This window comes from Trichinella spiralis, assembly GCF_000181795.1.
Source record: "Trichinella spiralis strain ISS 195 chromosome Unknown Scfld1, whole genome shotgun sequence".
Lineage (NCBI taxonomy): Eukaryota > Metazoa > Nematoda > Enoplea > Trichinellida > Trichinellidae > Trichinella > Trichinella spiralis.
The window spans coordinates 1275922-1301700 of record NW_003526940.1 but is presented as its reverse complement, the minus strand read 5'-3'; the positions used below and the strand labels follow the sequence as shown (position 1 = coordinate 1301700).

At 33.6% G+C, this 25779-nt stretch overlaps 6 protein-coding genes across 6 annotated transcripts; 3 read left to right on the top strand and 3 right to left on the bottom strand.

Annotated features, from left to right (window-relative positions):
* The first annotated feature begins 548 nt into the window (after window positions 1–548).
* On the top strand, window positions 549–1090 carry Tsp_07424 (40S ribosomal protein S21). The gene is made up of 4 exons (XM_003381698.1): window positions 549–598; window positions 730–793; window positions 852–979; window positions 1031–1090. Exons 1-4 carry the CDS (start codon window positions 549–551, stop codon window positions 1041–1043), a joined length of 255 nt encoding a protein of 84 aa, XP_003381746.1. The 3' UTR covers window positions 1044–1090.
* Window positions 1091–7718: 6628 nt separating this feature from the next.
* On the bottom strand, window positions 7719–8783 carry Tsp_07425 (hypothetical protein). The gene is given in 4 exon segments (XM_003381697.1): window positions 7719–7746; window positions 8253–8548; window positions 8563–8613; window positions 8775–8783. 4 exon segments carry the CDS (start codon window positions 8781–8783, stop codon window positions 7719–7721), a joined length of 384 nt encoding a protein of 127 aa, XP_003381745.1.
* Window positions 8784–11536: 2753 nt separating this feature from the next.
* On the top strand, window positions 11537–17003 carry Tsp_07426 (sterile alpha and TIR motif protein-containing protein tir-1). Its single transcript, XM_003381696.1, has 9 exons — window positions 11537–11626; window positions 12323–12508; window positions 12566–12865; window positions 12963–13208; window positions 13801–14037; window positions 14098–16158; window positions 16217–16539; window positions 16599–16707; window positions 16890–17003. Exons 1-9 carry the CDS (start codon window positions 11537–11539, stop codon window positions 17001–17003), a joined length of 3666 nt encoding a protein of 1221 aa, XP_003381744.1.
* A 2256-nt stretch (window positions 17004–19259) lies between these two features.
* Tsp_07427 (hypothetical protein) lies at window positions 19260–19685 on the top strand. The gene is made up of 2 exons (XM_003381695.1): window positions 19260–19369; window positions 19403–19685. The coding sequence occupies exons 1-2, from the start codon at window positions 19260–19262 to the stop codon at window positions 19683–19685; spliced, it is 393 nt and encodes a 130-aa protein (XP_003381743.1).
* A 3443-nt stretch (window positions 19686–23128) lies between these two features.
* Tsp_07428 (conserved hypothetical protein) lies at window positions 23129–23497 on the bottom strand. The gene is made up of 2 exons (XM_003381694.1): window positions 23383–23497; window positions 23129–23337 (listed from the first exon to the last, which is right to left on the bottom strand). The coding sequence occupies exons 1-2, from the start codon at window positions 23495–23497 to the stop codon at window positions 23129–23131; spliced, it is 324 nt and encodes a 107-aa protein (XP_003381742.1).
* A 1267-nt stretch (window positions 23498–24764) lies between these two features.
* Tsp_07429a (serine/threonine- protein phosphatase regulatory subunit B beta) lies at window positions 24765–25602 on the bottom strand (the record flags this gene model as incomplete). The annotated part of the gene is made up of 4 exons (XM_003381693.1): window positions 24765–25041; window positions 25105–25241; window positions 25309–25433; window positions 25491–25602. Coding segments are annotated over 4 exons (651 nt in total), but the record flags the coding sequence as incomplete, so codon positions are not given.
* Window positions 25603–25779: the final 177 nt, after the last annotated feature.

Sequence of the window (25779 nt, the reverse complement as noted above, 5' to 3'; positions counted from 1 at the left end):
GGACGAACGAACGTTCTGGTTCTATTTCATACTGGAACGTTCAGATTACTGTCGCTAGTCTGACTCTAACACTGCAATATTATTGCTGAAAAGTAGTAGCAGTAAGAAATTCTAATGAATAAGATATAAGCATGACGCTGAACTATTCGAAGACTGCAAACTTACTAAATTTTTTACTTTACTAAGATAACCATAAAGTAAAAATCAATGAGTTGGAAGTTTCTTTAATTTTCCTAACCGTTAAATATAATGTTCATAATTTAATTATAAAATTCAACTAATAATTATTAGAAGAAATTAAAGAAAGTAAGCAATTAAAATTTTCCAATTAAATTTGCATAAACTGTTTTAACAATGTGTACTGACAGTTTAAACAGTTGACAAAAGAACTTGCTAACACTATTGAAAAAATTAAACCAACTCATCAATTTCATACTGTATTCATTAATCGTTTCTTCATAAACAGGGCTTTGTTTGTTGAAGTACGCTTTTATGTTTTTCTTGTTATAATATATTACTTTTAATATTTAGGTAATAAATACTGAAAAATGCAAAACGAACTTGGGGAATTCGTAGATCTCTACATTCCACGAAAATGGTTAGTGTTTTAATTAGATTATTTTAATAGTGAATTAGTGAGATAGTGTGAATTCAAGTTTCTGTTTTATCATTTATTTATTTTTGTAATGTTGCGTAATTTGTTTGTTTGATTCTGATTTATTTCAATAGTTCTGCTAGCAGTCGCATTGTTTCTGCCAAAGATCACGCGTCTGTTCAGATTGAGATTGCTAAAGTAAGTGTATTTCTCTAGAGTTTTTTTTATATTATTCATATTTGTTTAATAATTGAAGGTTAATCCTGTTACTGGGAAGATGACCGGAGATACCGAAAAGTATGCAATCTCCGGGGCGATACGACGAATGGGAGAATCGGATGATTCCATCAACAGACTTGCAGTGCGAAGCGGATTAATGCCCAAGTATGTCATAATTCTGTGTTTAGTTTTTATTTTTGATATTTATTATTTCAGAGATTTTAACTGATCATCACTGCAAATGTTGGAAGGAAATAAACATTTTATATGAACCTTGATTTTCTTTTTATTTGATCTGAAATAACATCGTTATCATCGAAATGCTGACAGTAGAACGCTCATCTTGAATATAAACAAACGGTTACAAAAATAATTATTGGCAATCAGTTGATTTAAGAAAGTTTTTCATTTTTAGTGCAAAGTGTTGGTTTAAGAAAAATAATGGTATCTTATTATTTAATTGCAAGCTTTTTTAACTATTTAAAACAAAAGAATTTAGATGAAAAAATTATTAACATTGATTTATTGAGAAAAGTCAACATGACAGTATAGAAATATAATTTTCTATAAGTATAACATGCGTCTTCAAATATAAAATTGATTGCATTACTCAGTCGTGTATTTTTATGATACAATATTTGACTTCAAATTTAGTTGATATATGCAACTGAAAGTTTTCAAGTAAATTACATTTGGTGTTGACACGAACATTTATGACAAAAGTTTATTCAAAAATGTAGAATAAAGTATACTAATCATATTTAATGCAAAAATTTCAAATGAAGCATCAGCGCAATCTTGTATCTGACAGCATAGAGAAAATTTTTCCAAAAATCATAGCCAAGTAGTAATAATTATAAGTAATCCATTAAATTTCAAAAGAACAATTTTGTCGTGCTTATAATGAAATATCTTTAGTTGCTTCGTTGTGTAATCAGTTTTTTTTGGTTTTTCACATTATTATTCAAAGTTTTTGTGGGCAATGATTGTTTGAAAACATGGCTTTTCATTCTCAGTATGACTTTATCAAATTTTTACGTCAGCAAGGAGCCGCTTCCGCGTGTATAATGAAAAATTGAACAACATTGAAGCAAGCTCGCAAGAGCAAGAGCATTATCATCATCAGTCTGCGGTGGTCTGGTGAAAATCTTTTACGGTGAGTTCTTTCAAAATTCTTTTTAATCAATAATTTAATGTAAATATTTTTTAAAAATCCACTTCAGTGTTTATTGAAATTTTTTTATTTCAAATCAGAAATCTCCAATTGGTATCTTACTTGAATTTGTGGAAATATTTCTATAGTTAACAATGGATTGTTGTAGTTGAATAATTGGGAAAAGAATGATAATTATTTTGTTTTCAATAGCTAACGCTTAACAATGTTTAATGTAATGACAAATTAAAATTTTGTAACATATGCTTGTAAAATATTCAACGTATAAAATTAAAAAAAATAGCCACTGCTTTTGTTCAAAATTGCAACGCTATATTGAATTTGCTGTTGCAAATTTTATACTGCAATAGTTACTATTGCAATGCTTTCTAGTGGAGCTTGTTTTTTCTCTTCCTTTTACAAATTGCATATTCCACGAAAATATTAATATTAACAAAAACAGTAAAATCTATTTCCCCGGAATTGAACAATTTATTATTTTGAAAATTTTGTGCTTTCATGGGAAAAAAAGGAACCAAACCGTAAACAACATTTATCATTGTTTCATAGAAAATGATAAAGAAAGGTCGTCGTCGTCGTTGTTGTTGTTATGGTATTTTGAAAAATAATATAATAAAATCATTCGCATTAAGAGAAAAATATTAAATTTAAAATGAGTGAGTAAAATGAATTAAATATATGATGATCAACTGTACCTTCCTAGGGGGATGTAAAAAAAATTTAAGCACGTTGGCGCCATCGTGTCTGGTGTGTAACCGCTTGACAGAATCGCATTCAGACATCCCATTAGCTTTCACTAATATTAAACAAACAAGCACCAAGAGCTGTTAAATAAATCTTAACGGCACGACAGTTTTCTTCAGCATATTTCCAGTTAAACCAAACCGTGATCGACAAATTTGCTAAATGAGCGAAATGGAGAGATTTGATCAAAATCCACATTGAAAAAAAAGTAAGTCAATAAAATTAGCACTTTTAAAAGTAATATACAATTTGCCTTAATTTTTTTAATTTACACGAATATTTTATTATTAATAAAATTAATAATTGTCTGAAATTATAAGTTAAAGAAAATGATTTCATTTTCATATTATAATTAAGTATAATAATTTGTTGATTTTATTTTTGAAATTTTTTTTTTATTGAGTCACGCTGCACATGAAAAGTCAAAAATTATTCAAATAAACGCATAATTTTATATTATTCATTTATTAAACATTATTATTATTATTTATGAGCAACTACAATATAATTGAACTTCGTTTTTATTCATTTCTATATAGTCCAGTTGCATTCGAACATTTTGCAATGTTTGTTTGAAATAATTTTAAAGTTTACAACATTAATAAACTATAAATTGTGAATAAGACGAAAAATTAATATTGAAAGTTAGAAATGAGTTTCATATTAAAATTTTTCATGTTCATTTTTAAAATTGAAATAAAATTGGTTCTTCAAATGACGCAATATGTGTGAAAATTTACAGGCGTTTTATTTCAATATTTGTTGCTTTATGCGTAAGCAATAAATGCAAACGTTTCATTAATGCAATCAAAATTTTCATAAAGACAATGATACCAACATGCATACTTATATTTATAATAATAATATTCATTTGTTTATTTAAATAAAATTCAACCTGAAACTGAAAGTGATTTTTAAATAATCTTGTCGTGGGTTGTGAAAATGTTTTGCATTTTAATAAAAGACGTGAAACGTATGAAAGTTGATTACGAAATAGAAGTTAAACTTTAAATAGCAGTAGCAGCAGTACGAACAAGGGCGTTGTTACTCATATTTGTATTGATAGTTTGATGCAAATATTGTTTATTGCGTGGATTAAATTTATTTAAAAGTACGTTGATAACTGTATATGAGAAACAAAGTTTAAATTTTTAAATAATAGTATTATTGTAAGTGATTTTGCAAGTTATTATTATTATTATATTGGGAACGAGAGAAAAAATTTGTTGTTCACGCATTGAAAATAAATTCAACAAGTCAACTTTTCAACAATTCATCCACGTGAAACACATCAATTACGTAATCTTGATTTTCTGTTGCTTTTCAATGATCATTATGATATAGTCTATATATACCTATAATTCGAACGTCGTATTTTCCAACAAGCTTACGGTGAGCAACTTTGCACATCAGTTTCTTAATATATTTTCAAATTATTAACATTAACATTTCTGTTCTGATGTGATAATTAATTTGAAAATCATTTCTTTGCAAAAAATATACAAATATTGTTTTGCTCAGTTGTTAATTTGTCAGTGACAGAAAATGAAAATGTCACAATTTCAATTATTATTAGTATTATTTATGAATTAAATGTAAAATGCAGTTGGACAAAAAACTTTTCCAGAAAATCATAAATTTGACAAACAATTTGAATTGTGATAAACCGCCTGCTTACCGACCTGTTTGCAAGCAGTTGTGTTTGTAGAAAATATTCGTTCGACAATTTGTTCAATGGTCACTGTTGGAGAGAAAATTTTTCTAAAAACTATACGACAGTTTAATAATTGTTATTTAAATTTAAATAATTTGATATTTCAATAAAATTTCCAACTTTTCTATTATAAAATTTTACGCGTTCAATAAATAATGTACATGTACGCAACTGTCATATCAATTTGTCTTAAATTGAAGTACAGCTAACCAATGTTCAAGTATAATTTTTCATTTCAAATTTTTCACGTGATATTCTTTCTTTCACTCATTTATCCTTTTGATTATTGTTTAAATTTTTTTTTCTTTTTTGAACTTTCATATAAATCTGACAGTATTTACTGAGTTAACGTTTGACTGCATAAATTTATCAGACATGTCGATATGGCTTTTCAAAAAAATTTTTTTAAACGTCAAATGCCAGATTAGCATAAAATTGTTCTTCGCGCATGATGAGCATGGTGTGCATGAATTTCTCTTTCATTCTTTATGATATTCAAGTTTGTGAAAAGATTTACAAATTTCAACGCAAACAGTTGTAAAATTTGTGCGAAAAATTTTGAAATGTTGACCATATTTTTTGAAATTCCAATGTCAATTTCAGTTTCAATTTATTAACAAGGATAAAAACTGTTGAACAAAATCAAATCTTACTGTAGTATTGATTGTCAACCTGTTTGATCTTTTGCAGAGAACGTGAACTACAAGAATAGAGACTCAAGAATGTGTCGTTGAATAAAAATGAGCGTTCATTTTTAATGTGTTTATAGTTATTATTTTTTGGGTCTGCGCTCGCGTTTGCGTTTCCATTTCAGCGCTTTCGTATTGAAAATTATATGAGGAAAATGTGAATGAATATTTTCTCCAAATAACGCGCTGGTCGATTGTTGGCTTGCAGTTACATCAGTGGTGAGCTGAAAATCATATTTTTTAGTGCATGTTTAATTTTATTTTTTGATGAAAGAATAATCATTTTTTGAATTTAAATGAGATTATTTATTTTGAAGAAAATCTTCTCACACATTGTTGTAAATGCAGCTTGATTTGAGTAAGGGAAATCGTATCTTATATAAGTTTATTGATTTCGCGGTCGCTTGTTTAGTTTAACGTAAACAAGTGAAATTATATATGCTGTACATGCATATACATACACGAATATTTGGTTGGGTATTGTTGATTTCAGAATATCCATAGTTTATTATGGATGTAATTTGAACAACAATAAATAATAGATGTGTGTAGATGAAAAGTTTTGTTGAAATTGTAATGTCTCAGTGTATATGAATGAACAACTAGTTGGAAAGTTGGTCGAAAATGAAGTTTGCAGCGTGAGCTTTTTGGAAATTTGATGTTTGCGTTGTGCTGGAACGCTCTTGCCAACAGCTGATGATTGAATTGTACTCAACAACGTTCTTCTATTCAAACTCTCTATGCTTAATGTTTACCCTTTTTTATCAACTAAGCTTCAGAGCAGCAGCAGCAGCAGCAGCAGTTTGAAGCATTGCAATTTCAAAGCTAGCTTTAACAACAACAACAACAACAACAACAACTGTTTACTGTATGCATACATGCATACATGTACTACCGTTCACAACATTGATTTTTACAAAAAAGTTTTTAATGTAAAAAGTACAATTAGTTTGTGTTTCAAGTTTTTTCCATTCATCATTTCTTGAACAGAGTGAAATTTCAAATATTTACTACAATGTAGAGTTGAAATTGACAGTTCTATTCATTGATTGGTTAAACTTTAAAACAACAACAACAACAGCAATGTAGTAAATAAATAAATAAATAAATAGTTTTTTAAAGCTACATCACGTGAAAATTTGTTCGACATGTTCTAGCCGGTTGTGTGTGGCTTTAGAACTCTTCAGTCACACCCATCGTGACACCCAACCTGCTTTTGCAGTTGTGAATTAAAAGCAACAATCCCGTTTGCGGTGATACAATTTTTACATTCACTTGTTCATTTTTGTGCTCGTATACTAATTTATTCCGTTTGCTTGTATGCACAATTGTCCAAAAATGGTCGCCACCGAAAGAAGTGTGAAGTTTTACTTTTTTTCATTCTTTTATTCTGCTTTTTTTATGCAATCCTTATTCTCTTTATAAAAGAACACAAAAAAATCATTATTTCTTTTCACTTTGCAACAATAATTTATTGAAAATTTCTTTTTCTTATAAAACTTCATAATTAGTTGAATGATTTGATTGATGTAGTTTATTTAAATATATTATTTTTATAACAGAAAGAAAAAAAATCCTTGTGGAATCAAATTTAATATATTATTTTTCTATAGATACGTGAATTTTGAATTTAAATCAGTCGTTGCTATGTTTTTTGTTTGTTTTATTATTATTTTTTTTTATGGCTTTTATATTGCACTTCAACTGACAAAGAGAAATTTATTAATCCAACGACAATGGTCTAATAAATAAGCCTTTGCGAGTAAATATATAAATAAATAATTGTAGCTATGATCTTATAAAGTTTCGATAATTAATCAATAATTGTTAAGCGAGTATGATTTTTATATGCTTAATGTTATCGTCGTTGTTGTTGTTGTATATAGTCGAACTGGTTTATTTTTACAATGAATCGATGGTGCTTCTCTTCATTTTAAACATTATGCTCAACAATGCACATGTATGTATGCGGAAAAGTTTTATTAATACAAGGATATTTTTGCTTTGCAGTTGAAAGGTGTTACTATTATTATAATATTATTTGTTAGTATGTTGAAAAAAAATATTTTTTTTTATCATTTCAACTTTTCAAAATGTAGAATGAGGAAAAATTAAAATGAAGTTTGCAATAATTTATTTACAACGTGCAACGGAGAAAACAAAGACAGGTTTAAATTTAATGAAGCCAAAGGAGCAAAGCAGACTCTGTGACGCCGATTACAGACAGACAGACAGACAGACAGATAGACAGGTTCGGTACAGCTCGCATATGCGCAACGATTATGCTTTATTGTTTAGAATTGAAATTGAGAAACATCGATGATGTCGATTGTTTGCGCAATCAATGCCTGGTGACCATTTTCATTTTCTGCATGCGCTTCACGATTCATAAATATTTTTACAAATAGTTAAGCGATGGGTAATTTATTTGAATCCGCCAGTCTGTTATTCCGTTTTGTGAAATTTAACTGAAATTTGAAAAAGTTTTCCCTGTTGCCTTTACGCGGAAAATTTATTTTATTTCACCTGTGGCATTTTACTACTGTTACCGTTTAATAGATGTAAAAGAAGTTGTAAAGAAATTCAGGTTTGTTCCACTTCTTTGACCTGGCTGAAGTAATATATTTGAAATTAAAAACTGAAACAGTTGAAAAAAAAGCAAAAGAATAGTAGTTAATTTAGAGATAGCAAAACAGATTATTAATTTTAATTGGGAAATAAACTTATTTACATATATTTATATATGTATGTCAGTGTGCAATTTTTTTTCTTTTCCAAGTGAAACAAAACTTGCTTCAAGCAACGTTTGAACTTTGAAGCGTAAGTTTTTTTTCTTCTTATTTTAAATGATTGCATTAGTAGTGATGATGAAAATGAGCTTTTTTTTGTTTAATTAGAAGATTGGTAATGGAAACGTGCTTGATTAATAACTGATCATTCAGTAAATAAATTTTATATCTGTATCCAATAGTCGAATCAACAAATTTTTAATGATTAAATTGATTAATAGTGGAAATTTTTTTTTCAAAAATACTTTTTCCAAAATGGCGTGCACACTTTCAGAATTTATTTAATTGTATTATTTATGAATGTAATTGTTTGTTGTATTTGAACAACGTGAAGTTGTGAAGCGCAGAGAAGAGCAGGAAAATATTTTCATTGTTCTGTTTCGCGTTGTTCAAAAGCAGGCATCTACGGCGTTCCGTTTCTACATCAGTTGATGGTGCTTTTCGTTGCTTGCTTGCTTGCTTGTTCACAATATTTATGCTTTCATTTGCTAAACAAAAATGCTTCAAAATAGTGTGTCCAAATTCCAAACCGGCGCAAACTGTTGACAGAGTTGTATTTAAATTTGGCCTTGGGCAATTTTTGACTTTTGACAAGTTTGTGCCGATGAAAACAAACCGTTGTTTCTGCAAAACTTTACCTCAAGGGTGCAATCGATCTTATCTCTTGATACTAATATTGGTGTTTTTTTCTAGATTTTATTTTATTATTTTTAAATCTGCATTTTTACTACAGAAAAGCATTATTAAATTCATTCAACTTTCCAACTTGCAAGTTATGTTTGGTTGAATTGCATAACTTGAAAATGGTGCCTGTTCATTGATTGCAACAGCTTTCTTTCATCATTCAAACTTCCACCATATATTTCTCTACCTGTTTGTCTTTTTTTTCTGTAGTTTTTTTTGATCTATTGAATTTTTAACTGATGGAAAATTTATTTCAGTTCTTCGACAAAAAAAATTTTCAATTTAATTTTCTATGGCAGATTGTCAAATTGATGTTTCAGAAAATAACCGACAATAATTTGCTGTGAAACCAGGCGATGCAAACGGTGATTATTTTCTCCGGAGAATAATCCGTTTATTTGCAAAAAAAATATTTTTTTTTCAGCTTGATTTTATTTGTCAAAACAAACTGCTTTAGTGGCTTTTTATTTTTTTTTATATTATCTTTTTTCTGTCAGTATTGACAATTTGCAGGTATTAATTTTACTGTTGATTGTTGTAAGAAGAATTTTTTTTTTCTTGAAAATTTTCACAAATTGTTTTGTTATATAATTGTTTCAAATTTGATGAAAAGCTTTTTGTGTTGATGATTGTAAGTAGTTTCTTAAATGACGGCGTAAAATCCCTTGAATTTGGCTACATTTTAAACTTTTTCATGCAGAGTTGATTCAACATGTATATAAGCATTGTTCAATGTGGAGTTTGTTTTATAATTTTCGTGATATAATTCTATTTTTTCTCGACTAATTCGCAATATTTGTTTAGGTTTTTATTTAAATTTTACAGAACCACCCGAAAAAGTTTGAAAATCAACCACTGCATAGATTGTTAAAAATAGGAAATGCTAATTTGAGCTATAATTTTTAAGATTTGTGTTTGACTGTTTGTTTTTAGCAAAATTCCAAAGGGGAATAACAAATGTACCTGCTTGGCTTTTGAATTCAACTAGCCTTGATTTTCATCAGCAGTATTGTTTTTGTTATTTGATTGATAGTTGATCCGTTTATTTTTTAACTTGAAAATAGGCAAATATTGGTCTGTTTTCTCGAAACATTCTGTATGCTTTCAAACAATCCAATTCTGTTACGCAGTTACGTTAATTTGATTACACCTAATTTTCACTTTTTATACTGTAAACGAGTGTCACATCCGCTTAGCGCCTTTTTTGTGCCGACCATTTTAACACTTTTTAACTTCACTGCCATGTTTTATTTATTTTCATATCAAATCACTTTTTTACTATTCAAGCAAGTATGGTTATTTTTTAATATATTTTTTGCATACTGTTTGTTTTATGGTTTATTACCATGCATTTATATGTTATTCGTCGTTGAATCCTTTTATTCACTAGTTTACCAAGCAAATTATGTACAGATGTGGGCGACTGAGCAATTTTTACAAGCAGGTGGTTATTTTATTTATGAAAGCAAAATTTTTACCGTTGTATTTTGAAACGTGCAGCTGAATTGTTTGTTTGGAAAGGTTTTATACGAATGTTTTTCATTTTTATTTTTGGTGATGAAAAGCAGTTGTTGTCAGTGATTCACCTAAAATTTAGCATGCGATACGAAATTGTAAGCTACAACTGTCGTTGAACGATATTTTTGAAATTGAAAAAGGAAATCAATGTTCTGAGGCAATCAATGATGCGTCTTTTGACTTCTTTGAATTTGCCATTGCTCATCATTATCATACCAAGGGGAAAGAATGTTTGTATTTAAATTTTATTGTTTATCTGAGTATAATTTTACGTTTGTTTAATCACCAGTTTATCACATTATTGGTTTAATTCAAATTCTGTCGTCGTCATCCATGAAACTTCCGCAAAGTCAGTGAATAAAGCAGCCTCTTGACATGGTGTAGATGATTCCATTTAAATTCGATTTTGCTGTTACTGGGTTTCTTTTTCTATTATTATCTGATATAATTTGTTTTAATCAAATTGTGAATAATGATAGAAGGAGGCAGACGACGAGAAGGGTGGATAAATGTCGAGCTTTGTTTTGGAAATTTGAAAAATTGTCCAGTGCCATTTCTTTTTCCTGGACAAATTTTGATTCATTTCGGATATGTTTGTTATTTCAGTTGGCACTGACTTGTCGGTGAATTTGTACTTTATTTTCAAAACAAAACAAAAAGCAAATTGCTTTCAACAACCGAACAACATTTGTGCAGCTTGATCAAAATTATTAGCCAATTGGCGTTGAAAAATTGGCCAAGTCCTTTTTAGTTAGACCTATGCCAAGCAGCAGAAGCCAGAGAAATGTGGAATGTTCAAATTGCAATTGAAGCGTTAAATAGCTTAGCAGGACAACGGCTAGTGGTGTTGAGAATTATTATTACCACCGCTGTTAATGTTATTAATAATATTATTATTATCATTATGTAAGTTGACTTGATGCACGGCTGTTCGAACATAGCAAGCAGACGAGGGTCGTTTGTGTACGACAACGACGATTGCGACGACACTTTATGTGTTTCTGGAGATATGAAGCTTTGCCTAGCAGAATTACACGATCAGTTATAGTTTTCATAAATTGTTCAATTTTAAATATGTCATAAATATATTTCAAGTAAAAGTTGTGTGAGATTGTTGGTTTTAGGAACAAATAAGTTGGTCATAAATATTGGTATTATGAAACTCGGACTAGTTTGCTCAGAGAGAGAGAGAGAGAGAGAGAGAGAAGCTTAAATTGTTCATTCAGCTATGTTGCTAAATTTTTTGCCGTCGTTATTGTTACAGATGTATTGATATATAAATAATGTAGAATGATGATTATCATTTGAAAGCTGTGTTTATTATTATTATTTTTTTGAATTAATGATCTAATGAAATTGATTTGATTTCTAGTGAAAGAAGAGATCAAGAGTGATGCATGCATGTGTTCAATGCTCATCTCTGTACCGAATGTAAATTCGAGCGAAAGAGTTCGATCACGTAACGTTAGTGTACAGACCGAAGAGCATCGCGACGAAGAGGTATGCAAAAATTTATTTTTCACTTGGCTAAAGATGAATATTCAAATTTCAACAGTTTTTTCTCTAATATTATCTATTTTATTACAAAAATATACGTCGTGTTATTCATATTTTTTGCATTTGATTACTAGGTACAGTATTACTGTAAGCAGTCACTCGCGTTCTCTCTCATACGTTCTGATTTTCAGGTGTTTTTTCTTGGTTTTTCAAATTCTCTTTTGTAATGCCCCTTTTTATAGTTTAGAATAATTATTGTTCACAGTCGTGTGTGTCACAGTCAATTGAATTTAAATACTTTGAATTAGCCTGGTAGAATGAATTGAAAAGGAAAAACTTTTCCACTCTTCCTCGGTACTCTTCCGTATAATTATTTTCACGCTTGCATGCTTTTTTTTGCCCATTCATCTATTTATCCTATGGTCATGGTAACTTTTATTCTTTTTTGCTTTTGATAAGTGGTGAAATGAAAAAAAATTGCAGCATTAATTATTCAGTTGTTGAAGAAAAAAGTGACAGAATTTGCAATATTTTATTGGCGAAAAAGAAAGGGTTTGGTTTTTTTTTGAAAAAAGTGTGATGATGTTGATATTGTGGAATAGCAGCGATGCGGATCGCGTTTATATATATATATATATATATAATGAAAGTGTATTATTATTTGATCATGTTGATTGATCGATTGATTTGTTTATTCAGATGGGCGTGGTGAGGCGAAGTTGTATCGGTCAGGAAGAGGCGAAATCAGCGTCGGGTGAATGTTCGTCACGCGCGGTCGTTGTCGATTCGACATCGTCGGCCGAGTCGATTCCCACCCTGTTCCTGGGCTCGACCACCGAACGTGGCAAGTCGAAGCAACAAAGCCTTGTCGAACTGAAACAAAAAGTGAATTAATTTTTTAAATTAAATTAAATTATTAATTTTCAAAACTTGCTGATTCAGGCGAAACGAAAAAGCCACTCGGTCGGGCAGAACAGCTCGATTTGTGTCGCCGCTTTGCGCCGACCGTCGTCGGACGGACCGACCAAAGCCTGTGACCGTCGACGGTCGTCGTTCAGCATGTGCGACATTGTGGCGCATTGTGGCGGTGCTGGTTCGATCGGCTCGACCGAGTCGATCAACGAATTGTTGAAAAATGCGGCGGCTTGCAATGGAAAAGAGTCACCGTTGTTGGAAACTGGCCCCGCTTTGATGAACCAGGGCGCCTACGACCGCGCTCGTACTGTGAACAACAGGCGCAAGGTATGACCGAGCCTAGGGCTTACTGAAGGCCTACTGTAGTATATTATATTTGAATTTGAATTGGGTTCGATTCATTGTGCGTGCTTTTCATATTCAGAATTCGATTCAATACTGTATGCCGAAAAAGTTGATATTGCAACAGCACGGATCCGACGATACCGACCTGGAGGAAGACTGTTCCCAATCGAAAGAAGACCGGCCAATTACTACGCCACCGCCGTCGCCGCCGCCGCCGGTTGGACCTTTGCAGCAAGATTCGTTCGAATGTACCGCGAACGAATCGTCGTACGGCGAAGCGGAAACCGAAGACGAAACATTCACCACCACCACCGAACAGCGAGAGGTTAGTTGAATTTTTTTTTTTGAAATTTCGAAAAGAAATATGCAGCACAAAAATATACGTAGGAATTTTCTTTTTCCAACTTTTCCTTTATCCAACCGATTGTGATGAGCAAAAATTTGAATAGGCAAATTTTGAAATTTCCTCGAAGGTAAAAAGTTGAATGAATGGATATTTTATTCATTTCAATTTATCGATACTCTTTTATTATATTTTCAGTTGGTTTTCTCAACTATATATATATATATGTGTGTGTGAGTTTTGATTTATGATTGTTATTTTAATTAAGTCATTTTATTATTAACGATGTACAATGTTCAGCATATATAATTTATGCATTAGAACAAAAGTGTAATTTTTTGCAGCAACAGTTGTTGTTTATTATAATTATTACTAGTAGTGTTGTTTTTCTTTCACCTATACTTATTGCAGTGCAGTAGTTTGTTGGTTTAATTTTTTCACGGTGACAAGCACCGGCTTGTTCCGCATTCTTGTGTCAAATGGAACCAACTGATCGCGGATGTTTTAATAATTTTTTTTTCATTTTTCAAAAATTTTCAATTTATAAATTGTACAAATTTTTGTATTGTTGTAGAATTTGCGAAATTCGAGTGCGGATGAATCGGACAGTTTTGAAGTTGGTGAATCACACCAACACCAGCAGCATCAACAGCAACAGCAACAACAACAACAACAACAAGTTGAACAAGAAGAAGATCAACAGCCAAAAGAAGAACAGCAGCAAGTGGAAGAGAAGAAAGAAGAAGGAGAAGAAGAGAAAGGAAAATCGCCCACAAGCAGCAGTATCAGTAGTGGACCAAATCCACCGCCGGTTAGAGTGAACAAAAAAAAATTGAAAAATCTCATTGTTTTGTTTGTTTGGATTTTCTAGCTCCAATCGCAACGTTATTCGTTGGATTACAGTATGGACGAAGAGGAACGACGGCGGCAGGCGACGATGACCGCGCCGTGGCGAACGCAGGCGTCGGTCGGCAACAGGCACGGCTCGTCGCCGTTGGCGTCGCCGATGTCGATCGGACGTTCGATGAGTTACAGCGTCGTACCGTTCGGCGGTTTTCGTCAAAATCCAACCGGCGGCAGTCGGTCGATGGTGATTGGTCAGACGACGCCGACTGTCGGCGGACGTCAGGTCGGTTCGGTCGCGGCTGTCGGAGGAGGCAGTGGCGGCGGCGGCGTCGGGGGTGGCGTCGGCGGCGGTTCGACGATCCAAGTGACCAAATCGCGTCGCGAACCGCTACCGTACGGCGTGTTCAGCGACGATCGAAGTTCCCAGTTGCTTTTCGGTCGCAAGGGATCGTTCGAATACGGTGCCGCGAAGCATTTGCACACCGAACTGTTGATCTACAAGCACACGTTGAAGGGAAAATTGAACAAATTTCAACGTCTGATCGACCGATCGATGTCGTTGATCGGCATTCGTCACGAAGAGTCGATCGCCGACGGTTGTCAAATGATGAGCAAAGTTTTGAAAAGTGCCTGGACGGCACCGAAAATCGGCAGCGATTTGGCGCACGGTTTGTGCGACTACGTGCGCGAAGTTGGCTATTTGGAAACGTTGGTTCGAATGTTCATCGAACCGGATTCGACCGAAAAAATCAAAGCGAGTTCGGGTACGGCGTTGGTCGAATGTTTGTCTGCCAGTAATCGGGAATTTGTCGTCCAAAAGCACTATTTGGACGATCTTGTGAACGTGGCGAAAACGATGAAAGAAGCGGACGGGTTGAAAGTGTCGGTTTCGTTGTTCGAATGTCTGTTCAAATATAGCGTCGATTCGAATGCCAAACTGATCGACTTGGGCGCTTTGGATCACGTACTCGTCGCTTGCAAAGCGACAACGTGCACGAAAACGTTACGTTTCGCCGCATTGGCATTGGCCAATTTGTCCATGTACAGCGATAGCGAATGCCAACAAAAAATGGCCCAAAAAAATGTACCCGATTGGTTGTTTTTACTCGCCTCGTCCCAGGACGATTTGACCCGCTATTACGCATGTTTGGCAATTTGTGTTCTGGTCAGTAGTAAAGAGATCGAAGCTGCGGTGACCAAGTCGGGCACGTTGGCACTGGTCGAACCATTTCTATTGGCCCACAAGCCCGAAGAATTTGCCCATTTCGATTACAAACATCAACAGGGTCGGTCGAAAGAGTGGCTCGAATTGTTGTTGCCGATGTTGAGCGCGAAACGACGCGAACCACGGAGCATGGCCGCTTTTCATTTCGCTTTGGAAGCGAGCGTGAAAAAAGAACAAGAAGCGTTGAGTTTGTTGTTGGAAATTGGTGCCGTCGACGCGTTGAAACAAGTGTGCAGTTTGCCGGACGAGGTGGCGCCGAAATTCGCGACCCAAGCGTTGACCATCATCGGCGAAGAAGTCCCCTACAAATTGTCCCAACAGGTACCATTTTGGACGGTCGAAGATGTCCAATATTGGGCGTCGCAGATTGGTTTTGAAAATTATTCGGCTCAATTTGCCGAACAAAAAGTCGACGGCGATCTACTTTTGTTATTGACCGACCAAGAATTGGAACGGGATATCGGTATGCGGTCGGGATTGTTGCGCAAACGTTTCATGCGCGAATTGGAAAGTTTGAAAATGGCCGCCGACTATTCGTGCGTCGACGAGACCCATTTGGATCGATTTCTCGTCTCGGTCAGTCCCCAATTTTCCGTCTACACTTACCAGTTGTTGGAATTGGGTGTCGACAGGTCGATTTTACCATCGTTGTCGAATGAAATTTTAAAAAACGACTGCGGTATTACGAATCCAATGCATCGGATGAAATTGTTGCAGTCGATCGAAGAATGCAAACATATCGACGATTTGGATATTGCCATTTTGAGTAAACATATCGATATTTTCATCAGTTATCGACGAAGTACCGGCAGTCAATTGGCCAGTTTGATCAAAGTACTGTTACAATTGCGTGGTCACAAGGTGAGTTGAGTTGTTTTTTTTGTTTTGTTTTGTTTTTTTTGTACAATTTTTATTTCAGGTTTTCATCGATGTCGATCGTCTTTATGCTGGCAATTTCGATTTGTCCCTTTTGAAAAATATCCAAGCGGCCAAACATTTCATTCTCGTCTTGACTCCACGTTCGTTGGATCGTTGCGTCGGCGACATTGACTGTCAAGATTGGGTTCACAGGGAAGTGAAATGCGCTTTGGAACACAACAAAAATTTAATACCCGTCTTCGATCCCACATTCACCTGGCCCGAAGACAACGCCCTGCCGCCCGACATTCGGGCAATTACACGTTTCAACGGTGTACGTTGGGTGCACGAATATCAAGAAGCATGTGTGGACAAATTGGAAAAGTATGTGATGGATTTTCTCTCTCTCTCTCTCTTTTTCATGCTATTCCATTCCTTGTTAGATTCATATCCGGCGAATTGAACGTCAACCGTGGCTTTTTTCCACTACCCCAATTGGCACCATTTCCACGTCAGTTGTTCTTGAATCCCACCGCAGGAGGAGGTATCAACGTCAGTAGCAACAGTAGTACTGATTTTGGTAAATTTCTTTTTTGTCTCTTTTTAAACGTTGTTTATTTTTTCTAAATATATATATATAATTACTATTATTATTATTATTATTATTATTACTGTTGTTTCGTAATTCTAACTGAAAACTGTGTAACAGTTTTGGAAAAGCTTACTGGCTGTAGACCTCGCGGAAACAGCCAATAGACAGAAAACGACATTCATTGGTTTCAACACAACTTGCTTTACGTTTGGTTATCGAGTTCAACACAATTCAGGCGTCCATTTCATTTTCGTGATCATGCTGGCTGGTCACACACACACATGTAGTATAATGAAGCCACATCAATTTGTCAATTCTCTTTTTTTTCTTTTTTCTAAAATCTATTCTCTCTCTCTCTTTCTATTTGTCCGGTGGCGCTGGTGTTTATTCATTTCTCTAAATTCTTGCCTCTTTTCCACAACGGTACATTATTTAAAAAAAAAAAAGAAAAAGACATTTTTTCTCCCCCTCCTCCCCACCCATTACACTGCGTTTGTCGCTTTTTCTCGGTGCTTGACGGTGCCACATTTGTTACGGACGTTTGTTTTTTCTTCATTTACAAAAAATTGCCTGATTATATTTTCTTAACGTTTTTTTCTACTGTATTATTCAACTTGCACAACTAATAATTATATATTTTATTTATTTTTTTCTTTTGAAAATGGTTGAAAGAAAATAATAAGCATGCGCACACTTATTTTCTACTTGTCTTTTTCTTTTTTCAAATGCCAATATACTGTGTGTCTGTGTGCGCGCGTTTGTATTGAAATTTTCATTTTTCTTTTTCTGGTAATATTTTTACAAATTTTATTTATTTTGGTCATGTTCCCTTCAACGAATCATGCGCAAGCTGTATGAGCGGAGGCGGTACGCTTTTCATTTCATTTCATAGCTGCTTCGATGTATTATATATATAATTGGATATTATAATAATTTCACTGGCCATGCGTATATATATATTTTGCAATTTTAACATGCAATTTTTTTTTCTCTGTATTATTATTACTGTATGTTTTATATTGCTACTATGTGCTCTGTGAAGAAAAAAAAACATTTCTTCATCTATTCAACTTTACATGTTATGTATATGTACATTTATCGATTCATGTGTATATAATGTAATATAGATATATATGCGAAGTTTGAAAAAATGAACGAAATGAAACTCGTTTGTTTTCTGTTGTATATATTTGCTGAAGATGTGCGATTTTTTTTTGTATCGCATTGCCGAAGAACAATGAACTGAACCAATAAAAATGGGTGGGAAAAGGAGTAGTAAGTTGGTGGTGAGTGCATCATAAAAAGGTGTACCATTTTCTTTTCTGATCTTGTAACCTGAATGTGCATGCTGAACGTTTATCTGTTTATTTATTTATTTTTTATCCGCTTACAAAACAGCAACTTCTAATAATAATAATAATAACTGCCATTGCAATACACATAAAAACCGACAATTTCAGTTACACTTTTGTAGTTGTTCGTAGTTCGGCTTAAATAACAATAATTGACTAATAGCTGTGGTGCTTTTGTAGTTGTGTTCTGCTACTACTGCTACTACTACTGGTGGTGCAAATGGTAGAAAAAATTTACGGTGATGATAAATTGTAGTTGTCGCAAAATTTTTTCTTTCGTTGATTGTGTGTGTGTGTGTGTGTGTAGTAGATTGGGTTTTAATTTTAGTATGTTTGTTTGTGTATATGTGTGTGTGTGTGTGCGTTGGCATTGTTTTTCTTATTCCTATTCCAATGTGTATTATTTAGAGATGCATGAACGAATGAAAGTTTTGAGAATAACTAGCGAATACCGACTGTGGCGTTGGGCACAAAACAAGCGTCTGAATAATAATAATCCATTTGATCAAGATTCGTCCGATGACGCTTACTACTGTAGAAACATCGTATCCGTCTGACCAATCAACTGCCCGACAGTGTTCTGTTGTTGTTCTTCAATTTTCGAAGCATTTTTCACTCTTATTATTCTTCGACAATTATTTCACGAAAGAAAACAATCTCAAGAATTTCTATTTACTTAAAAATATTACTTTTTTCACTTTGGATAACTCCTCTGGGTCACTTTGGATGAAAATATGCTGCAATGCGGCTGTCATGTTACTGTCAATGATACCAAAAAAAAAGCGCAAATACTGTTTGAATATTTTTTTTAATACCAAATCGATGTACTGCACAACAATCAACTGAATAAATTTTATACGTTTATTTGAACTGTTTTTTATTTTCTTGTGTACGAACAGTCTGAAATAGAATTTTTTTTTTTCTTGCTAATAAACAGTTTATACATATTTGTACACACGTACCATTCATTCATTGGACAGAACAACTGACGACTGACCGAATGTTTTTTTTTCAGTGTCAAAAAATTATCACAGCATATATGTATGCTTAACTGATTAACTAACTAAATGCTACCGATTTGTTGTTGCATTTATTTGTACCGGTAGAAATGTATTTGATTGTTGATACAGTAAACTGTATGTTTTTGTTTTTTCCCGATTATGGTAGATCGACTATCGATCTGCAAGAATGATTCATATTTTGTGATCACACACAGTTGCTTGGGGGTGGATGATTTTATTCGATCGAACAACAGAGACAAACAAATTCAGTGATTCAGGAATCACCCACGTAAACTTTGTAGTATACAGCCAGCATTCATCAGATCAGGCTATCCACTAAGCACACTCGACTACACCACAGCAGACTGCTTCATTTTCACCACTACACTCGCCAGCACACCAATCGCCGTTCCACGCACACGTAACCACAACGCAACAAAACATTCTTTTCTATACCACTCTGACTCGTTCGTTGGTCGAGATGATGATCATGATCTATCTCTCCATGTCTTCTTATTCATGGAAAGCTTGTATGGGGAAAGCGCAGAATCTACAGGTGTACAATATGGGTCAGATGAAAATTGATCCTCCATTATCTTCGTGACAACCATCGGCTTGCTGCTGTTCTGCCATAAAATCATTCGTCAGCTAATGGAGCGGCTTCTTTGATCCGACATCCGCGCCTATCTACACACAACCGGGCGTTGCCCGGTCTATTGTCTGTTGCCCACTGCCATGCCTTCAGTTCGCCTCCACGCTGTGCCGCGATTGCCCCAAACTAGCAGCCAGCTCAAGTGACCGACCCATGAAATTATTGCCTTCACTACCTTGAATGGCGTCCCTTCCGTCCTGGACCCATAAAAAGACGTTGCGCAATTTTGCAAGAAACCTGCGTTGCGTCCAACAAAACGATTGATTTTTAACGTATCATTACGTATTAAAATCGAATTCAAATCGTCTCAACTGGTAAAGAAACGTTGAAACTTGCCTGCATCAATCACATTAAAAATTAAAAAAATTTTTTTACAACTATTGATTTTTTTACACACGAAATATTCATTATTATTTATATTAACAAATTAAGCGAATTAAAAACATGACATATATCATTCAATAGTTTGAAATGGAAAAATTTAGTCATCAAATAAATAAAAATCAATCAAACAGCATCGGCAAGTTTTTCTTTTCGAGTTTCGACATGATTAATGCAGAAGAAAAAAATAACAAATAATAACAACAATTAATCTGGACTATCAAATTAAAAATTCGAAAACAAACAAACAAATCAAATCAATTACCAAAGTTTCAACAGACTCCCAAATGATACTAAAGTAAAAATAAAGTGCAAAGTGAAAATGCGACAATAAAAAGCTTGAAAAAATCACAAAACTAAAAATAAAAGAAAAGTTTGTAAATTTTTAAATCGAATTTTTAATTATTAAAATTAAAAGAAATAAAAAAATATCAGGTTTTGAAAAAAAATAAGAAATACATTTATAAATTATTTATTTCATTAAGTAATAAGATTTAAATATTAAAGTAATCAAAACAGACGTAATTGCACGTTTTCACTGACAATTATACGTCTTACTGTTTGTCAATAGAACTTTATTACTTTTAGTAGTACTGTATTCTGTGCGTTGGCACGTGATTTTTGGTTAGCCAACGAATAACTGACGCACATCTCTCCTGAATAGTCTTCACGTGAACATGATTCAGAAATATTGGAATTCAAATCGAATTAAAGTAAAAGTTGAACAGTTAAGTGAAAGGTAACTTTGACTGGATTATTTATTGTCATTATTATTTGGAAAATTAAAATTTTTACCATGCGTTAATTGATTTCAAATTGAGAGCAGTTTTTCAATATTTGCTTACTTCAATTATCGTGCTGTTATGTTGCTCTTTTTGATCGTTTAGTACCGTTTACATTATTCTTTTTCCAGAATTTTGGAAATATAAAGCAGCATGAAGAAAAGATCCTTGAAAAGGTATTGTAAATTTTTTTTCAAGTTTTAAAACAATTTTTATACGGTAATGATGAATTATGGCGACTAGGGCGGTCTGAAGGAAATTTTTGTTGAATTTTAAGTTGCTTCTGAATAATTTGCTTTAAAATTTTGGAAATGGAAAACTTTTCAGTGCAGTCTTTGATTCTGTAAATAATTATAGTAGGGCTGCTTTGGTGGAGAGAAGAGTTCGAATTTTAACTGATCGATAAATCAATCAGGCAGTTTCACCTCTCGACTGGAACATTTGAAGATTTCATTCCACGTTCAATGTGTTGTTCAACATGGTCTTTTTCATTCATGATCATAATGAAAACGAGAATTAATTTGCTGTGAATTCAGAGGTATTCTTTTTTTATTGTTATGAAAGCATGCATATTTTTTATGAAAATAGTATTTTTTTCAATTGACATTTCTGCACTCAAGATGTCTTTAGTGAATCATATACATATGTACGCTGGTGAGAAAGAATAGAATATTAATTGAACACCACGCTGCACATTTGTTGTTTACTTTTTGTACTGTAGTTCTTTTTCGATCGATATGTTGAATTCGAAGCTGTATAATGATGAGCTAAATTAAAATTTTTGCTTTCTATTCAGTTATTTATGGTTTGCATGGCTTATTATTAAAAAAGGATGAATAAAAATGTGTATTTGCAAGTTTGCTAATTGGCCACGTGTATGCTTTTTTGTGTAAAGGTACTGCCGCATGCATTTTCTTTTCAAAGAAAAACAGTTTCACGTACTTACATTCACGATTTACTTTCACGATATATATATATATACGTGTTAGGACAATTCTGAATAACTGACAGATGTTAACATTTGTTACAGGCAAAGGTTAGTTCGACATACTGTGCTCGTCGATTTGTTAAAGTATTGTTACGACGCATTGTTTGAAGTATTGGCCACTTTAAAGAGGCATGCAGACGTGGTGTCTTGGATGTTTTTATTTTAAGAATGTCTTTGAATGGATGGAATCGGATGTCTCAAAGAAGCACCATCATGACTTTGGATAGTGTCACACGATGATATTGATGTTTCTCTTGCATAAGTGTGTAAATCCATTTTGTATAATGTTTTGAAATTGTCATGTGATATTTTTCTTACAGTACATTCGAAGGCATTCTTATAATACAAAAAACATCCAAGAGGCCGCCTCTACATGGTGGAACTATACAAGCACGCAGTATTCATTGGAGAGAACTCATTTTGAGAACCTGTTAATTGTGTGAGCTTTACTTCTCTCCTTCGCTTTCTCAGTTTAACCGCCGAGCTGCCGCCGCTTGTGAAATTATTTTCTTTAACCTGCATAGTTGATACTTGCTTGAACTACATCTTCAGTGGAAAAGTTCACCCAGTCTACATACATTTTCCTACAACATTTTCTTCTTGCAACAATCTCAGTGTAATAATCTCTGTGTGTACCGTACCAAGAAGAGGTAATTAATGGACATGAAGGCACGTTTACAGGAAGCGTTGCAACAAACGTTGGATGGAAAAAGAAAAAATAAAGTTGCTTTATCTGTATCGCAGCATAATGGCATCATACAAGATCTCTCTTTGAAATTGATGCAGAAGGCGCCCAAGCTTATTCTGGCTACAGTTTGAAGAAGCGTTTTGAAATTCTTCAAATGGGAGAAAAATTTCGATTAATCAGAAAAAGGAAGATTGAAAGCGATATTTCACATGTTCACATGCATCTGATTAAATATTTGACGCAATTAAAACATCTCATGAATGGACGGTCACGGCAGAGAGCGGAAAACGTTCTTAGAAATCAAAAAGAAATGGGCAAACATCATCAAACGTGAAATTGCTGCAAGCTTTACATAGGCCTGTGTGGAAAATGCCACGAAAAGAAAAACAAAAAGGTATCCAAACTTCTTATGGTGGTTAAGCAGATACGGAGCTGTAGCATCATGTCGTGAGGACAAGTTGACTTGATCATCAACTTCCAAGCTTTATCTGATGGTGATTTTCAGGATATCATGACTACAGTATGCTACGTTATATGCTACGCTAAAGATACCGAAAGTTGATCATGTTCCAGCAGACCCAGTCCACAGTGAAACCGAGCGATATAACAACAGATGAACGGTCGAAAATGACGTTGAAAACCAGGATACTGGAGAATATCCAATTTTAATGAAACAGATAGAGAACTAATAGGACCTCTTATTTTTAAAGCCATATTCTTCTGTGCAGCATCCTTCAAATTCTGTTCTTTAAAAAATACACACAAAGAGTTATATGCTACGCTAAAGATACCGAAAGTTGATCGCGGTCCAGCAGACCCACGAAATTTGCTAGTGGTTGTTTTGAAAATCAACAATGCCCTGCACACCGTTGCTTGCAGACAAGGAATATTAGCGTCAAAGTACATACAGCGGCAAACTTGGAGCCAATAAAGGATTTCTTGTTATCGACAACTGATATCTCAAATGTCCAAGTTCCTCTACAAACTGCAGTCAGAAGAGCAGCAATTGACGGTCAAGGCTTCATCAAGTGCCAGTGCTCAACCCAAGCTTCGTTCATTCCGACGTTGTGAATACTACTCCAAAGGTCCAATACGTCCGCAACTCACGATGACATTCCGATGTACAACATGCCATGGCGTATGAACGGTTCTTTGTTACGTATTCAATAAAAATGCAATAACGTATAAACAGTTCTTTGTTGGCGCACTGCTTCAACGAATCAGCGACAACATCAAATTAAAACACTACAAATGTTTTCCAAAAGCTGTTGCTATATTTGCATATTTATTAAATACGTTGTGATGTGCAAGTTTGTTTTTTACTATTTTAAATTTTGTTTTTAAAGAAGCAGCAAGTATTTTAACTTTTACGACGGATTTCTACTTTTTACTATAATTATTATTAAGTTAATACGAATGATTAATGAGAAATAGGTATTAATTACCACTTCATAAAGAGAAGAAATGTTTATGCAAAAGTAACCCTCGAATGAAGATAAAATCTCAATAAAATACTAAATATTGTAAAGTATTGTGAGTGGTAGTTTGCTATTTTTAATTAATTAATATTTTTCAAATTGATTTCAGCACCAGCTCAGTTTAACTTCGCAATGCGTTTTTGCATAAGATGCATGATGTAATTTTCTTCAAAAATACCGATTCGAATGCCAATAGAATAATAATATATAAAGCCTTTAATTTCTAACGAAAACGTAGCTAAAGTGCAAAAGTTGAAAATATCGGTAAAACGATCATCATTCAACGACAGTTATAACAGTCTTTAACAATGTGTAAAAATTACGATTATTTGAAAATTTGAAATAAAAATAAATAAATAATTTAAATAAATGGCAGAAAAAGACATATTACAAAGGCATCGGTCGCCCAATCCCTTTTTTTTGAGAAAAAATGAGAAAACAATAAACGACGGACTGACCATGAATCCTCGTCTTTGGGATAGGAGAAACGTTTGAAAAAAAGCATAATAATAAATAATAATAATAATAATAATAATAACCAATAATCAAATTGCAACGGCAAGACAGTCCGGTGAAACAAAATAAAATACAAACATCAACATGACATATTCCTATTAAAAAAACTGGTGAAAATTATTTAATAATTAAATAGAAAAAAATAAGAAAAAACAAACAACAAAAATAATTCGCCGAACTCAATTGTAATCGTTGAATATGTAGAGATTGTTGGTTGCCGCTGCAGCAATAATGTTATCCTGTGGATGCCAGACGCAGTGGAGAATTTTTTTCGAATAATCCAATGCGTCCGGTGTGAATTCATCCTTTCTTCGCTTGCTTCCATAGCAGACCCTCTTCGGAGAAAGCATCGTGTGAAATTGCGCCAATTCTGGGGTCGCTTCCAAAGTCATGTCGGTTCCGCTTTCGCGATTAAATGTGCGAAAAAAATTATTATAGGCACCAGTCAGCAAATGTCTGAAAGTTTGACAATTAATTAATTAATTAATCACCATTCAATTAATTAATTAATTTTCTCACCTATTGTCTCCACTCCAACAACACTCGAATTTGTCGAACATGCAATCGTTTTCATACAGGGTACACAGACGACTACGCAAGTAATCGTGAACATCGTACGTTTCCAACGGTCTGTTTTGCATTTTCAGATCCCAAACCTGAAAATCAATGGCAACAATTAATACTTTATTTTCATAATTTAATCATCAACAGTAACTATTTTACTTTCAAAGTGAGATAATCTCTTGTGAGCAAATAATCGCCGCAATATGAAAATTTCACATCTGATACCGAAGCAATTATTTCCGTGAAAAATGTGTTGCTACTAGTATCTTCCGGCTCTTCGAACACTGAATTAAACAATGAACAATTCGGTAACATAAAAGCAAATCAAAATGGAAAAGTACCACAAGCTGGATGATCGCACAATGCCCTATCGCGCATATCGCACAGGCGAATGGTACCTCTGCTGCTCGAGTAGGCAAAAAGATTACAGTGCTCTGGAATGAAAAGTTGCTCCTGTGGATCACTTCAGCTAAATCTTCCATATTAGCCGGCTTCGCATCAACTATATCTACATACAGACACAAATGAACAAACGTTCATCCTCTGCACTTCTCATACAATTAATTAATAAAAAAGAAAATTGCATAACTGAAACCTTTGAATAATGGATTTCAATGGGGCCACAGATTG

Excerpts from the sequence above, each read along its gene's own strand:
- Tsp_07424 (XM_003381698.1), top strand. The coding sequence starts at position 549 with ATGCAAAACGAACTTGGGGAATTCGTAGATCTCTACATTCCACGAAAA. Across the intron at positions 599-729 it reads CTCTACATTCCACGAAAATG|TTCTGCTAGCAGTCGCATTG; the intron begins GTTAGTGTTTTA and ends TTATTTCAATAG. Across the intron at positions 794-851 it reads TTCAGATTGAGATTGCTAAA|GTTAATCCTGTTACTGGGAA; the intron begins GTAAGTGTATTT and ends TAATAATTGAAG.
- Tsp_07425 (XM_003381697.1), bottom strand. Across the intron at positions 7,747-8,252 it reads TCTGCGCTTCACAACTTCAC|CCAGGTCAAAGAAGTGGAAC; the intron begins GTTGTTCAAATA and ends ATATTACTTCAG.
- Tsp_07426 (XM_003381696.1), top strand. The coding sequence starts at position 11,537 with ATGCTCATCTCTGTACCGAATGTAAATTCGAGCGAAAGAGTTCGATCA. Across the intron at positions 12,866-12,962 it reads CTGTGAACAACAGGCGCAAG|AATTCGATTCAATACTGTAT; the intron begins GTATGACCGAGC and ends TTTCATATTCAG. Across the intron at positions 16,540-16,598 it reads TGTGTGGACAAATTGGAAAA|ATTCATATCCGGCGAATTGA; the intron begins GTATGTGATGGA and ends ATTCCTTGTTAG.
- Tsp_07427 (XM_003381695.1), top strand. The coding sequence starts at position 19,260 with ATGGTAGATCGACTATCGATCTGCAAGAATGATTCATATTTTGTGATC. Across the intron at positions 19,370-19,402 it reads AACAGAGACAAACAAATTCA|TATACAGCCAGCATTCATCA; the intron begins GTGATTCAGGAA and ends TAAACTTTGTAG.
- Tsp_07428 (XM_003381694.1), bottom strand. The coding sequence starts at position 23,497 with ATGTACTTTGACGCTAATATTCCTTGTCTGCAAGCAACGGTGTGCAGG. Across the intron at positions 23,338-23,382 it reads TGGACCGCGATCAACTTTCG|AACAGAATTTGAAGGATGCT; the intron begins GTATCTTTAGCG and ends TATTTTTTAAAG.